This window comes from Podarcis muralis, chromosome 14 (assembly GCF_964188315.1).
Source record: "Podarcis muralis chromosome 14, rPodMur119.hap1.1, whole genome shotgun sequence".
In the NCBI taxonomy this organism is placed as follows: Eukaryota; Metazoa; Chordata; class Lepidosauria; order Squamata; family Lacertidae; genus Podarcis; species Podarcis muralis.
The window spans coordinates 1,657,254-1,672,941 of NC_135668.1; the positions used below are offsets into that span (position 1 = coordinate 1,657,254).

The 15,688-nt window shown below is 44.9% G+C and overlaps 1 protein-coding gene across 5 annotated transcripts in view; it reads right to left on the bottom strand.

The window, feature by feature from the left end:
• Window positions 1-585: 585 nt before the first annotated feature.
• Window positions 586-15,688, bottom strand: part of THSD4 (thrombospondin type 1 domain containing 4) — a 360,765-nt gene continuing 345,662 nt past the window's right edge. For all 5 annotated transcript variants that reach the window (XM_028706820.2, XM_028706824.2, XM_028706822.2 and 2 more), the window contains 3 exons: window positions 9,701-9,880; window positions 7,416-7,560; window positions 586-5,149 (listed from right to left, as the gene is read on the bottom strand). In XM_028706820.2, coding sequence (XP_028562653.2) covers window positions 5,007-5,149; window positions 7,416-7,560; window positions 9,701-9,880 — 468 coding nt within the window. In that variant the 3' untranslated portion in view covers window positions 586-5,006. The remainder of the gene's footprint in view (window positions 5,150-7,415; window positions 7,561-9,700; window positions 9,881-15,688) is intronic.

Consider the following 15,688-nt stretch of genomic DNA (forward strand, 5'->3'; position numbering starts at 1 on the left):
GTATCTTATACTGAATGTAAACAAACTTTTCAGACTCTGAATTGAAAGTGGAGACTCTATATGTAGTTTTCTTGGTTTCTTTGTTTGCTTGTTACATGAGAAAATCTTTAAGAAAAACTAATTTTTAAACGCCAAAATGTTTAAAGAGTTAGTGCGGCCTCCCTTTGAGGTTGCAACATTTTGGGCTTCTTGATTTAGGGGGAAAGTTGCTTAAGGGAAGACATGATAGAGGTGAGTTTATGCGTGGTGTGGAGGAAGGAAATAGGGACCCCCTCCCTCCCTCTCTCATAAGACTGGAATCCATGGCCGTCCAGGGAAGCTGAGTGTTGAAAGACTTTGGAGAGACTAACTGGAGTTGTTATGCACACAGTGCACTGTTGGAACTATGTGAAGAAGCGCCTTCTTTCATCTGTACTGAATCTTCCAATGGGGGTGCAAAAATTCTGCTGCTCCCCAGCATCTGCCACCCGGGGCTGCTACTTCACCCTGCCCAACCGTAGGACTGGCCCTTCTCATGACTTCATGGAAGAGGCAGGATTCGAACTGTGCTGACATTATTAACCACAAAAGACAACTCACAGGATGGGATGTTTGTTCAATTTATTTCCCCCCCCACAATAATAAAAAATAAATTAGTCATACGAAAAAATATCAAACTTTTTCCCCATTGGAGAAAATGTATACAAATATGAAAAAGATGCTGTACAGAACTGGTTCAGGTACATTGCTGGTGATATATATTCCTGAACTAGTCCTTAAGTATTTTTAAACTTATACATCTCCCACTTTTCTTTAAAAAAAATCCATTTGTAGAAGTGGATTATTAACCATGAATTAAAGAAAACATTAACTATTGATTTACAGTACAATACTTTTATATATGTCAGTGTGGTATAAAACTCTAGGCCAGAGACTGGTTAGTATTGCCAAAAGAGCTGGACAGAAATGTCAATGGCATATATAAATAAATCCACTTTTAGTCCCTTTTTGTAAAACAAATGAACAAACAAATTTATATTCTAAATAATAGAACTATTTTGATGCAGTGGCTTATTCCATATAGACACAGCTTAGAATACATTTTTTCCTATAAACATCTTGTATTTACAAATATAAAAAATAAGTTATAACAAAGTATATCCTTCCTTGTTTCAGACAGGCTGGGTTAATTTCAGGTGTGTGGCGATCTGGGCAGTTCTCCACTGCGTGGGCAGACCTGGCCGTGTTATGTATGTGCCTGTTGACTGAAGATGACCCAACGCTCCGTCCTGCCTGGGCTCAGACTGGCCCAAAAAGAGCAGATCTTTTTTTCTCCCCAAAGTCGGAAATGGCTCTGCTGGTCCCTGAGGCAATCTGAACTGATTTAGGATCTGGGTAGGCAGGATGGAGATGGGAGAGGGTGGGATTCTTCTTCCCCTCTGATTGAATCATAGCTGAACAAGAACTTGGGTTCATAACATTCTCCTTTTTTTTGAGGTGAGCATTGCAAGCCCCACAAGGCTAATATTTCCAGGCTAAGAAATACGAGTCTTGGTGCCATCTCTACCACCGACAACTTCTTTTGGCATCTACACCAAAAGAGCAAAGCAGCTGTTAGGTTGCATCAGGGGTAATCAACACAGTGCCTCCAGATGTTGCTGGAGAACAATTCCCTTTGTCCCTCACTATTGGCCAGGGTGGCTGAGGCTGATGGATGTTGAATTTCAACAGTCATCTGGTGGACACCACATTGACCTACAGCACACTGGTTCTGTCATGGGCATGTCTGAACATTGAATACAGACCTCTAAACACTCTTTCCCATCACTGCGAATAGGAAGAAATGAGTATTACTGAACAGCAGCAAAAGGAAGAGGGGTACGTCATGCACTTGAGCCAGGGTAGTCCACAAGGGGTGCCCTCCAGATGTTTTAGATTACAACTCCTATCAGCCACAGCCAATGCATGGCCAATGGACAGGGATAATGGGAGTTGGAGGCCACCATGTTGTTTACCCTTTTACTAGTATTACACATGAAATATGTAGGTTGCTCTAGCTGTGATGGCTTACAGTGGCCACATCACCAAAGAAAGGAATGTAGATCAGAAAAAAGAATGTTTAAAGCACATGCTTATTTACTACAGATCAGCTGGGGTACTCATGTGGGGAACATTCTTCAGGACTGTTGGGGTCTGGGTCCTTACAATACAACCTTCCCCTGCTCTTCACTCCTAATGGTGTTTGTCTTTTAAGACGGCTAAGATAAAATGAATGATGAGTCAAATGTTGGGTGGGTGGCCAGCTAAATGAAGCTCGAATCACTAGGAAGGAAGGACGATACAACTTCCAGTCAAGTCAGATTTTGCGCACAGAGTGGAGAATGCACTATCTTGTCCTTTGCCTCAGGCAACAAAATGGATGAGAACACTCTTGAGAAGCAATGACAAAATGGCTGCCATGTGGGGATAGGGGTGGAATAAAACAAAATTCCTGGCACTTCCAAAAGAGCAGAAAATGAGTTGGGACCACAACATGGCCCCTGATCAGTGAGAAAAAGGCACCTGCTTCACTGTTCTCACATGCAAAGAGAAGTTCTTAGTGATTCTCCTGGGTGGAGAATGGATTGGAAGAGGATGGCTGTCCATTGCTAGCATCCAATGAAATGTGGGTATGGTTGTGGGGGTTGTGGGGGGCAAGCTCAATGCAGGACAGGCTGAGTCAATGCAAACAGGTACTGACTATGAAGAACGAACATTTTCTCATGCAATGTGGATTTTTGAGAGGATATATACTGAGACCTTTTGCAGGCACCATAGGAGGTATTGGCCAGCACACTGCTGCCTGTGGGCACTGTGTTGGTGACCCCTGACTCAGAAGGAGGCCACCTGAGGTGCAGAGCATTAAAAGTAAATGCACAGGTTGAATGTCATCAAATGCATCATCCCGAAAGACGAGACAAATTTGTATAATAACTTTATATGCTGATTTATCTGTATGTATAGATGCAGATTTAGAAACAATTACTATAATTTAAATAGAAACACAATACATCCCATCATACTAGGGACAGCGACCAGGGGGCCTGTGTGTTTGCTTAGTCACCTGACTGGGTGTCGATGGGCAACTTGGATGCCCCATGTCCTCTCCCTTCTGATGGCCATCGTTAAACCGGATTTCAAACAGAGGCTGGTCCTCTGAAAAGCAGAGAATGTGGCCACCTTAGCTGCCGGCCATAGAAGGCAATGGATGTGCTGGGTGGAGAAAGAGTCTGACCTGGTATAAGGTGGCTTTCTGAGTTTATTTTTAAGTGATCACAGGACAGATTAATTGTAGTGGAGGGGGACCGTCTAGTAATCGCTGCCATCATGAAATTGGTCGGGTGCATCCTTTTTGACTTTGCCACACATCAAGATAGCCAGTATTCAACAACTATTGGCATTTGCCAACACCGACAAAGAAAGCGGCACAAAGGTAGGCTGCTGTGTTCATCCATGGGGCAGGGGACCCTGAACAAGGGCAGCAACATGTGTATGTGCCACAAACAATGAGCTAGCCTTCAAATTTCAGAGCTTTCCTCAGGAATGATGTAAACTACTAAAAAGAAAGGGGAAGTGGTTGAAGAGAGAGAAATATGTATGGTGCGCTTATAGCATTGTGGGCTGGATCCTTTGAGGGAACTGGGGCAGCACTGCCCATCTGCCCTTTATGCAATGCTGTGGTTTTGGGGATGTTTTAATTTATTTATTTATTACAAAAAAGGCCTGACTGGTTATATGTAATTTTATATGCAAAATTATGTGCAAAATTTTAAAATACATGTATTATACATATAAAAGTGTCAAGCCCCAATGTGGCACTTTATTAAAAGGTAAAGGTAAAGGTACCCCTGCCCGTACGGGCCAGTCTTGACAGACTCTAGGGTTGTGCGCCCATCTCACTTAAGAGGCCAGGGACCAGCGCTGTCCGGAGACACTTCCGGGTCACGTGGCCAGCGTGACAAAGCTGCATCTGGCAAGCCAGCGCAGCACACTGAAACGCCGTTTACCTTCCCGCCAGAGCGGTCCCTATTTATCTACTTGCACCCAGGGGTGCTTTCGAACTGCTAGGTTGGCAGGCACTGGGACCGAGCAACGGGAGCGCACCCCGCTGCGGGGATTCGAACCGCCGACCTTTCGATCGGCAAGCCCTAGGCGCTGAGGCTTTTACCCACAGCGCCACCCGTGTCCCTGTGGCACTTTATTACTGCAGCATAATTTTATAAGCACTAATACAAAAGTATTTCTGTATAGTTATATGCATTCTTGTATGTATCTGTTTGAGAGCTGGTTGCTTTGGGAAACCTGGAGTGTATATGTACAGAAAATCATACATATAATAATGCATATAATCATTTATTAGAATAATGAACATGATGTGTGAGCATAGCTCATTTTTTAAGCAGAACTGGGTTTTTTTTTAAGAAAATGCCATCCCTGGTTTCATCCTGGTGGGAATCATTTATTATGTCCAAGCAGGAACAAGAAGCTCTGCCTTGATACTAGCAAAGTTTCCAACATTTTTATTAGGTGTCATAGAAGTATTATGTAAAGGAGAATGGTCCTGAGGGAGAGTTTGATGCCAGTCAAGCTCAATGTTCTGGGGTTTTCTCAGTACAATCCTATGCATTGGAAGTAAGTTCTGCTGAGTTCAACGGGGCTTCCTTCCAGGCACAGGACTGCTGCCTTCGTTGACCCCTAGTGTCCCGGCATGGATTATTAGTTGACTCTGCCTGAGACAGTTCCTTACATCTCCCAAGATGGGCTTTTGCTTGGCTGTGCTTAATGATGTTTGGAAAAACCCAGTTTTACAGTGTACATTTCCAAAAGGGTCCCTATACAGTGTGCTAGTGATATCACAGAAGCATGCACACCCTCAAGGGGTGCACCAGTAAGGGAAACCTCTCTTTTTAAAAGGTAGACTCTGTTTCAGTCCAAGCAGCCACAAATGACTGGGCAGAAGTCCAGCGATGCCAGTGATGGAGCCGTGGTTATCTGCGCCCCAGAAACCCAGACTGCCTGTTGGCCACTCTCAAGCACGAAGCGCAACACGCTGTTTTGTAATATGTGTAGACACACAGCCGGGCTTGCACGACAACATTGCAGTTGTAATATTTGTCTTTGCAGGTTTCATCTGGAAAGGACAAAATAATTCCTTAAACAGGCAATGGCTAAGGGGTTACCTTGTGCCCCAGGAACTTTTGCACTGACTGAGACCAGCAGGGAAGTCTCTGCTCCAGGTCCCCGCATCGTCCCCATGATGGCATGAGCTCCTTTCAATAATAGCACCTCAATCAGTCTTCACCAACCCAGTGCCTTTCAGATGCTTTGGACTTCACAGTGGCCATGAAGTTTAGTATGAAATTCTCACAGTAAACACATTTTCTATATGCAGTTTTGATTAATTTTAGAAAGCAATTGTCCTTGACGTAATGCATTTTTGCATGGTTTTTGCATCAATCGACCACTTCAATCAGCAGAACTGGCACTACTGCAGGGCCCACATAATGCCCATTCTGCATTGGTGAGAACTTGGTTGTTTAGTGTGGCAGCACCTGCCCTTTGGGACTCCCTGTCTAGGAAGAGCAAGCAGGAGCCTCCACTATCTTCTTTTGTGCACCTGGAGAAAACAAGCATTCTTTTTTAGGCAACCCTTCCCAGATACTTAGATATGCCAGTGTGAATTCTAATCTGTTGTAGCATTTTAAGTTTTCGTATAGGCCTGGGTAGCTCAGTTGACTAGAGTTTGGTGCTGATAATGACAAGGTTGCAGGTTCAATCCCCATGAGGGACAGCTGCCTATTGCTGCACTGCAGGAGGTTGGACCAGATGATCCTGGGGTCCCGTCTACCTTGACAATTCTATGATTCTGTATGTTTGGCTCCAATTTTTTTCTTGATTTTCTTATTTTTACCTTTTTGTTAGCTGCTTTGAGGGTCTTTTAAAAAAATATTGAAGCAGTGTATAAATTTTATGAAATAAATAAATAAATGATGAATCTGTTTATTTTATATTATTTTATAAAATTTATATACTGCCTGCTTGTAAGAAGAAAACCTCAAAGCAGTTATTGTTTATTTCATGGGGATATAAGGTATTGGGCAATGTTGCAGTGAAGGCAAAACCCTTGGATCTCCTCAGATGAAATTCCAGCCCATCAGGGTCTCCTGCTTATGAGAGAGCAAAATTAGTGTCTAAGTGTCTATCTGCGCCTTCTTAAGTTGACCCTAGAAAAGTTGTTTCATTTTATTCTTGAAAGCAGAGCAGATCTGCTTCCAAGTTTTGGATTATGTTTGACATTCAATGGGGTGCAAGTTTCTTCCTGCAAAGCTGCAGTTTAAGCTGATCTGTAGGATTAAGGCTTTTTCTTTTTTTTAACCGTAGATGTTAAAGTCAAATTTTGTTTCTAAAACTCTTCAGGGAAAGTAGAAGTCTAGATGAGCATTTAACATTCACGGTGCTGCTTGGTGGTTTGTGTATGTTGGAGTTTTTTCTTCTTCCTGCACCTAGCTTGGCTTAAATAATACATTTCCCCAAACCACACGGCTTAAAGAATACATACACCCAATCACTTTTGTTCAAAGTCAAGTACAAATCAATTTCATTTTCATGATACCTAAACACAAGGTAGCAGGCCGTTGTGCTTGACTGGCAGGCACTGTAGCGAAGCGTTAATTGCTCAGCAAAACCCAGCTGTTTGAAGTGGAAGAGAAATTGCAAAAACAGTGGCAATTATTATTCATACAAATCCTACATGTTGCAGATGCAAATCTTGAATTTGAGCCATAGTCCTGGAATGTTGTACATGGGGAACCTCTTTAGTGACTTCAGCTTTGAAAACCTGACAGAAGAATGGGGGAATTCAAATTCCTATTTGACAATTATTTTTCTCCCATTTTCTGAGGAGTTGGATCAGAAGTGGGGAATCTGTGCTCTTCCAGATATTTTAGGACTCCAGTTCCCATCATTCTCTTTGTCTACATCAAGGGTAGCCAATGTGGTATCATCCAGGTGCTGCAGAACACACATCCCACCGTCTCTGATCATGATGGTCAATGGGAGTTGAATACCACAACATCTGAAAAGCACATTACCTCCCCCCCCCCCCCCGATGTAACAGCATACAGGTTGCTGGTGGAATCTTTTAGAGACTTCCTGGGCACTCAAATGTTGTGTGTGCCAATAAAAAGACTAAATCCCAAATGAAAAACCAATATACCTTTCAAAAGAAACTTGCTTATTTTGGTCTTGTTAAAAAGAAAAACATACACACACCCAAACTATTACATTTTGTTAAAATCTGACCTTATTGGCTTGCCTCAGTAGGCACAGTGGGTCAGTTTTATTTTCCCTCCACTAGATGGAGTTCCACAGTTAGAATAATGGCAACATTACCCTACCGATTTCGGGTATGCAGTCTTGAGTGTTGCATTGCTCCTTCTCTTCAGGTTTAAGCTGGGAGTCACATCTGCTGCTGGGCGTCATTTCATCAGAGAGACATCGCACCTCTCGGACACGGAAGCCGCCTTCGCAGGACTTTGAGCACTGCAATGCATTTAAAATAAATAAATGCATGCTCTGGCAAAGTATGAAATTAACAAAGCAAGCCACACTCACAGTGCAGCCCTGTGTATGTTTACTCAGAAGTAACCCTCAGTGGAATCCACCACACTGTGACCAGTACCAACATACTCAGTCATTTTGGGAATTTCCACAGATCAGGAGTGGCATGCCAGGTGTTGGCCCAGGATCAGCCCCAAATCAAAAGATCAACAGAACATCAGCTGTGTCATTTTGCAGCTTCTAGTTTATTGCTTTCTCAGAATGCTGTTCTCTTGCCTTAAAACAAGAGTGGTAAGAGTAATTTGCCCTTCTGTGTTGTCATGAAAATCTATCCAGGAAGCAAAGCACTCAAAGTAGGAGAGTGGGCAGAGCTGGGACAGCCAAAGCAATTTCCTCACTTAGCAGTCTGAAGCAATTTGGGATCATATTGTTTTCAAGGACTCTGGGAGGGAGGAGGTTCCAAGAACGAAATCAAAGGAGAACGAGAAGGTTCATCACACACACACAGCCCTCTGAAGACACCCAAGTAAGAAGGAGCTCTTCACAAACCACGTGATGTCCACTAGACCTATTTTTATCTCAGTTGAAGGAGATACAGGAATGTTTTGAGTTGTGCAGAAGAGACAGGTTTTCCTGTCAGCAGGGTGACTGTCGAGAACCTTTGTATGCTTCTTTCCTTGTAACATTTACAGCCCACCTTTCTTCCAAGGAACCAAAGGTGGCAGGTGTGGCTCCTGTTCCTCCCTTTTGTATCCCCACAGCCACCTAACCCAAAGATACCCAGTGACTGAGCAGGGTTTGCAGTCCTGGTGCCCCAGGTGTCCAACACTCTAACTTGGGGGGGGGGGGGCGACCTCCAGTCATGCAGTCACTTGTGGTCCTCCAAGCTTCTCCATCTGACTCTCCTCAGGTCACACACACTACCAAGTCACACCATCTCTCCCCGAGGCCACACCTCTCAGCAGCTCCGTACCCTCCTTGAGTGCTTTTGCTAAGTTGGGATTTGACCTTGCTTGCCTGGATGGAGGATAGAGCTCTCTCTCTCTCTCTCTCTGTGTGTGTGTGTGTGTGTGTGTGTGTTTTCTTTCTAGAAACTAGCCTACATGTCAAAGGTAAAATTCATATTAATTGTTCTTCTCACTTTTGCCTCTGGCCCCACCCACCACCACCAAATGGCCCCTGGGATGCTCTCCAGAAGAGAATGCGGCCCTCAGTTTGGAAAGGGTTCCCTCCTTCTGCTCTAAACCAAGGGTATTCAAGCTCCCCAGCTAAGATAGCTGATGTTCTGGGAGTGCTGGCAAGGGCATGAGGTCTAGAAACTTATTAGTGGGAAATGGCGGCTGCATGCAGCTACCTAGGCGAACAGGATGCTGATGACCAGCCAGTTGGGTTCCTTGCTGAAGATGCTTTCATCAGCGCCTTGGAAGCAGACTAAACAGACAATTCCTTACTTGCATTCCTGCAGTGTTAAATGTCACTGCACAGATTACTTCTTTAAGTCAAGTCCTCACAAGGATTTGTTATACACTGAAAAACTTGGAAGGTGTCAGGTCTGGTAGCCTGGAGGCAGGCAGATGGTTCAGCAGAGAGGAGAGGAAAGCAGTTCAACAAGGAATCAAGCGAGAAGGCAGACGATGAGCAACTCTGCATAACACAGCTGAGTGACAGAGCCTCTGCCTTGCATGCAGAAGGTCCCAGGTTCAATCTCCAGCACCTCCAGGTAGGGCTGCACAAAGCCCCTTGTTTGAAACACTAGTCACTGCCAGTCAGTGCTGACATTAGTGAGCTAGATTCCTCTGTTCAGTTTGACCAGCCACTTTAAAGGTCTGCGTGGGAGCTCCTTGGAGGACTAGAAGCTGCACCTCCACCAGCTATCATGTCACCTCTCCCTGGCTCCAAACCCTGCATCCTTTCCTCACGGGGGAGCCCCTCCACCCCCCGCTGCTAGTTGTGGGCTTCCCACACACCTCTGGTTGGCCACTAGGAGAAGAGGAGGCTGGACTAGGAGGGCCTTGCAGAGCTCTGCTTAACCTCTCCAGGGCTGGCCATAGGAACAGACTTCAGCTGAGCATTTGTGTTTTGGGCAGAGGAATCAACCAAACGCAGCCGAGTACGTACTTACCGTGCTCCATTCGGTGCTAAACCATTTAGCGCCGCAAGGCTTGAGGTAGCAGGTCTGCTGGTTGGGAGGTGTCTCCAGAAATGAGCACTCCTCAGGACTCAGCAGGTCAAAGCTGCTTTCCGTTTTTCGGATACAAATCACTTCTCTCTGCTGAGTTCCACGGCCACATTCAATGGAGCACTATACATAAGCAAACAGAAAACAGAGGTGGAGATACATACTCATATGTTTACTTCATAAACTTTAGACTGTCTTTTTTGTTGATTGATTAATTTTAATTTTTTTTATAAATAGTCACATTTTTCTATTCTGTTTGGAAACCACTTTGAGGTTTCCTGCAACCAAGTGGTTTATAAGTTTTATGAAGCAAAGAGGAGGTTTACAGACAGAATAAAATAATAAGGTTATCAGTAAAAGGAGATAAAAACAAATCTTTAACGAGTTCAAAAGGTAAAATCAGCAATAAACTAAAAACAGATTAGACGATACATCAACACTCTACATGTCTGGAGGGGCTCGTCTACACAAAAGTGTCTTCAGCAGGCGCTGGAAAGAGTGGAGTGAAGGCCCTGCCTGGCGTGAAGAGGCTCCGTGTCCCAGAGTGCAGCTGCTGCCAAACATCAAAGATCCATTTCTTACAGATGTTGAACAGGTATTATGGGGTACCTGGAACAGGGCCAGTGCCATTGATCAAAGTGGTTGAGTGAGCATATATGGCATAAGAGGTATTCTTGCAGGAAAACTGGTCCCAAGTTGTTAATGACTTTATATATATATAATGGGCAACCAGTGAAGATCTCTGAGCACAGGTGTTATATATGCCAGCAATCATGTTGCAGTATTCTGCACTAACCACAGATTCAGGATAGGTGCAAGGGAAGCCCCACAAAGAGTGTATTGCAGTAAATGTAATGGAGGTAGCTTATATAAAAGGTCCCACCCCCACCCCGTCTCAGTTGGTTGCTTAGCGTTTTAAATATGCAAATTTTATGAATTAAGATATTTCACCCAATCTCCGTAAGTGAACTAGCTTTTCTTCCCCCCCCCCTCAATGAAGAGAGCGCAAAATATAACCCTTTCTTCACCATCAATAATTTTGCAGCCGTTAGCAAATTCTAAACAGAACTCAGAACTTTTAGAAGACGTCTGAAGGCAGCCCTGTATCAGGAAGTGTTTTATGTTGGACACTGCATTATGTTTTTATATGCGTTGGAAGCTGCCCAGAGTGGCAGATGGGTGGGGTATTATTACTATTATTATTATTATTATTATTATTATTATTATTATTATTATTATTATTTATAGTGGTTGCTGATGGATATTGCCAGAACTTGTCTGTATTTTTTTGTTTGTTCCTGTGTGTGTGTGTGTGTGTGTGTGTGTGTGTGTGTGTGTGAGAGAGAGAGAGAGAGAGAGAGAGAGAGAGAGAGAGAGAGAGCGCAACAGCTGGCCTTTGGTATTTACACTTGGCCTGTTGTATTTGTCACAACTTTGTTCCCAGAGACAGATAATGCTGCAATCATTTGACTTGAATCAGAAGGATTAATTGGTTTTGCCCAGCAAGCAAAACAGACAGGAGGCTCCACCTTTCAGGTTTAATAACTGTTCCCTTTAGCAAAGCAGCTATATCAGTTCATGAGATTAAGGCAAATAGGGCAGGACTCTTCTTGCACCACAGAAATGTCTCGTTCCACTTTAAGATGATGGGGATACATGAAGGGTCAAACTACACATTTGCAGTCAGTTGCATGAGACTTTGTTTGTTTGTTTGTTTGTTTACTTAAGCAATCAATCCCCAAGCAGTTGTCTAAAGCTGCAGTCAGTGAGGACTGATTATGTTTCTTTTTCCCATGGGCACATTTCTTATCAAAATATTACCTCCCAACAACTTTTTTTGCCCTGTAATAGACTTTGCTCTCTCAACCTGTCTCCTGATTTAATGGGATTATATTAATTGCATTTTTAATAGTATGGTTGGTTATATTTCAGTGCTTGTATAATTTGTGAATTCACTTCAGTATTACTGAAGCCTTATTTACCTAGGGATCCATCAGCCACGCCATCCCCGGACCTTGGAGGGAACAAAAGTACCAGGAAAGCAAAATCTTCTTTGGAGAAAAACAGTTTATTGAGATCTGAGCACAGAGTCAAGGTCTGTACTCAGAGACAGCCTGCTGGTTAGTTCCTAGAAATACACTGGCTGTAAAGAAATACGCATCTACAGACTTCTTATACTCTTCTGAACACTCTCCCCCCTCCCATACCTTCTCAAATTATTCCCTTACATAGCACATCTATATTGCTTGCTAAACACATTTTATTGCTTGCTAAACATTCCTGTCTTTATGCTAGCTAAGCAATCTCTCCTCTCTCCTTCGTACACGTGTCTTCATCTTTGCATTAGTAAGCATAAGGCAGGAAAAGGGGCCTCTTTAAGCAGCTGGGTAGGAAATGAACTTTTGACCTGCCCGCCAAATTTAGTAGGTCTGGTTAGTTACTGCTAACAGCAGCGGTTTCTTGCTAGCTGACTAGGCAGGAAACGACCTTCTGACCTGTAGCTAACATCAGCAGTTTCAGATAGCTGGTTAGACAGGAAACGGCCTCCTGACCTGTCTGATTTAGACTTTGCAAATAACTGCTGTCTTTGCTAACTGTCTGGCCGAAATTTGCAGAAGTAAGATTAGCTCAGAGATTTACTTAGGAATTTACTTAGGTGCAGATAATATGGTGAACAACTCTTCTTAGGTACAAAGTACAAGGCACAGAAAATATTGAGAGAAACCTTTCCCATCTCCCTTTACTCCCTCCTCTTCTTTTGAACAATCTATTACTTAGATTCGTTCTGGGGTAGGGGTTTATAGTTTCTCATTACAGCAGTCACGTGAGGTCCCATCATGCGAGACATCATCTTTCCCATCATATTCTGCAAGCATTGCATCAAGCAGGGTATACAGAAGCAGAAAAGCAATAGAAGCATTATTGGGCCTATCACCATAGTAAATATCCTCCCCATCCATCCACCTGGGAAGATGCTATCCAACCAAGACATATCCCAGCCCTCCCAAGTTTGTACAGGGACATGTGCTACCTTTTCAATGCTTGCTGCCAGATCACGGATAGCCTCGCCATGGACTGAAATGTTGAAACAACATGCTCCATTTCAGCCATTTGTAACCACCTATTGTAGGGGTTATGGGCACCCCACTCAGTCATCAAACGGGAAATGTCGGCAAGGGAAGTCGGGGGACTTTTTCCTGCCTGTGCCAATACACATGTGGGCTCTCCAACTAAAAAGAAAAGGAGAATCATCAAAGGTATAGATGGATTACGTTTCCTCCCACAAATACGGTACCGTTCATGCCAACAAAAATACAGGAGCATCCAAACAAGCAGGCCGGTACATATCACTCCTACCCACCATCCCCAATATCTCCATGGTTCCTCCCACCAATATTCAGTCATGGTGGGTATCGTGTCAGTCACTCAAGGGTATGTGTGTAACTACCTCTAAGGCCCACTGGGTGTATGGTACTTCGATGAGTGGGAGAAAGAGAAGCACCTCCTGGAGGGGGGTTTGGTGAGAAATAAAAAGCAACACACCCACAAGAATAGACTGCTGCTAAAACTCTAGCCTGGTGAGGAGTCAAATGCCCAATGGGGTGGTCCTCTTCCCAAATTATTGTAAGTCTCGCTCTGTCCCTATATTGTGGTAGGATATTCTCAGGTGGGTGAGTTCGTAGAACAGGTACGTTGGGAGCGCTGCCCGCGGGCGCCCCTCCCATCCAATTCTCCAGCTGTGCATAGAGATATCAGCTCCCGGTGTGATATCAGCAGAGCGGTCGTCAGCGGAGGGTCTGGAGATGGTCAGCCGAAGGGGTTAATCAGGATTTAACTGCACAGTCCAATCTGTAGTGGTCACTCTGGTGTGGTGGACCCAAGGGGTGATGCCGGCGAATTTCACGGCGGTGGGTGTGGAGAGCAGGACGATATAAGGTTCCAGCACGGTTGTAGCTGCGTCCGTGCCTAATCGTTTACCCACACTTCATCACCTGGCTCGAACTGATGCAGCCAACACACAGGGGTTGCGAGCCTGGGTCCACCTGTTGAGACAAAAGAAAACTCGGAAGAACATCTGGACTTAATTATTCAATTGCATATCTTGGCTAGCATATGGAGTTAACATTCTAACATATGGAACTGGTCTTCCAAACAGAATTTCAAAAGGTGACAAATGGGTTCGCTTTGACGGGAGACTGCGGACCCTGAGTAATGCCAGAGGTAACATTGTCACCCAATTAGACCCAATTTCCTGTGTCAGCTTGGATAGCTGATTCTTTAGAGTCCTGTTCATTCTCTCTACTTTTCCAGAACTCTGGGGTCTATAAGCAGTATGCAGCTTCCAGTTGAGCTGGAGCGCTTTTGCCAGTCCCTGTAGGACTGCATGAACAAATGCTGGTCCATTGTCAGATCCTATGGACCTTGGCAATCCATAGCGAGGGATGATTTCCCTAAGCAGGCACCTGGTTACTTCAAATGCCTTTTCAGTCTTTGTTGGCCATGCTTCGGCCCTCCGGTGTAGGTGCACACTGCCACCAGCAGGTAGCGGTGTAGTCCACAACGGGGTAATTCAGTAAAGTCCACGACAAGATCTTCCATAGGTGCAGTTCCACTATGCTGAATCCCTGGGGGGGGGGCCAGTGGTCCGGCTCTGGGATTATTCTTTTGACACAGCAGGCATTTCCTGGAAATCTGGGCTGCCAGTTGGTAGAGGTGGGCCATGTAGAAGCACTTCTCCAGCTGCTTGGTTGTAGCATCTGGTCCTATGTGGGTTGAATCATGGTATCTCTGAGTAACCTGCCGAGAAAGGACTCTGGAATCCATATCCTGTCATCAGGGGTAAGGTACCATCCTTCTTTGGACAATGTCAGCTCCTGAGCATCTGCAGTGTCCCTTTCCTGTTTTGTGTAAGCTGGCTTGTCAGCGGTGCTTAAAATCTCTTCTGGGACCAGTGCTCCAATAACCAAGGCGGGGGCCAGTTCCCGGGCTGCTTCTTTGGCCACTTTGTCTGCCAATCGGTTTCCTCTGGCCACTTCTCCTGGTCCAGTCTTGTGTCCATAACAATGGATAACTGCCACTGCCTCGGGCTCCCATACAGCATCCAGAAGGTTCAATAAAGCTTGTGGGTGGGCCACCTGGATTCCTCTGGAGGTAAGCAAACCTCTTTCTTTCCATAAGGCTCCATGGGCATGTAAAGTCAGGAATGCATACTTAGAGTCTGTATAAATGTTTATCTTCTGTCCCTTTGCCAGGTTCAGGGCTCTGGTAAGCGCAGTTAGCTCTGCCAGCTGGGCCGATGTTCCAGGCAGGAGTGACTTTGCTTCGATCACCTGGTCTTCCAGGGCTACCACTGCATAGCCTGCCTTCCGCTGCCCAGCCTCAACAAAACTGCTTCCATTCACAAACCATGAAGGCCACTAGGGGTCTGCTTCATCTTTAAGGTCAGGTCTGCTAGAGTACACCTCATCCATTACTTCAATGCAGTCATGCGTGGGCTCCTCACCTACTCCTACCGGCAACAGGGTAGCTGGGTTGAGGGTGGTAACCTGGAACTTCAAACGCGGGTGCAACAATAGCATCTGGCACTTTCTCATCGTTGCTTGGGAGAGGAAATAGGTACCCTTCATGTCAAGCAGAGCTGGGACTGCATGCGGGGTCACACAAACAGTGTCTTGGCCAAAAGTAAATTTGTCTGCTTTGTTCAGTAGGGTAGCTACTGCCACAACTGCTCTCATGCATGGCGGTAAACCTTGTTCTGTAGGCGTCAGGCGCTCAGATAGGTATGCCACGGGCTGCTGCCAGCTTCCCAATTTTTGGCATAGCACTCCCTTTGCTGTTCCCTGGTCTTCATCCACAAAGGGAGAAAGGCTTCTCAGGATTTGGGATGCCCAGCGCTGGTGCTTGCTGCAATGCCTTTTTCAAATCCTTGAA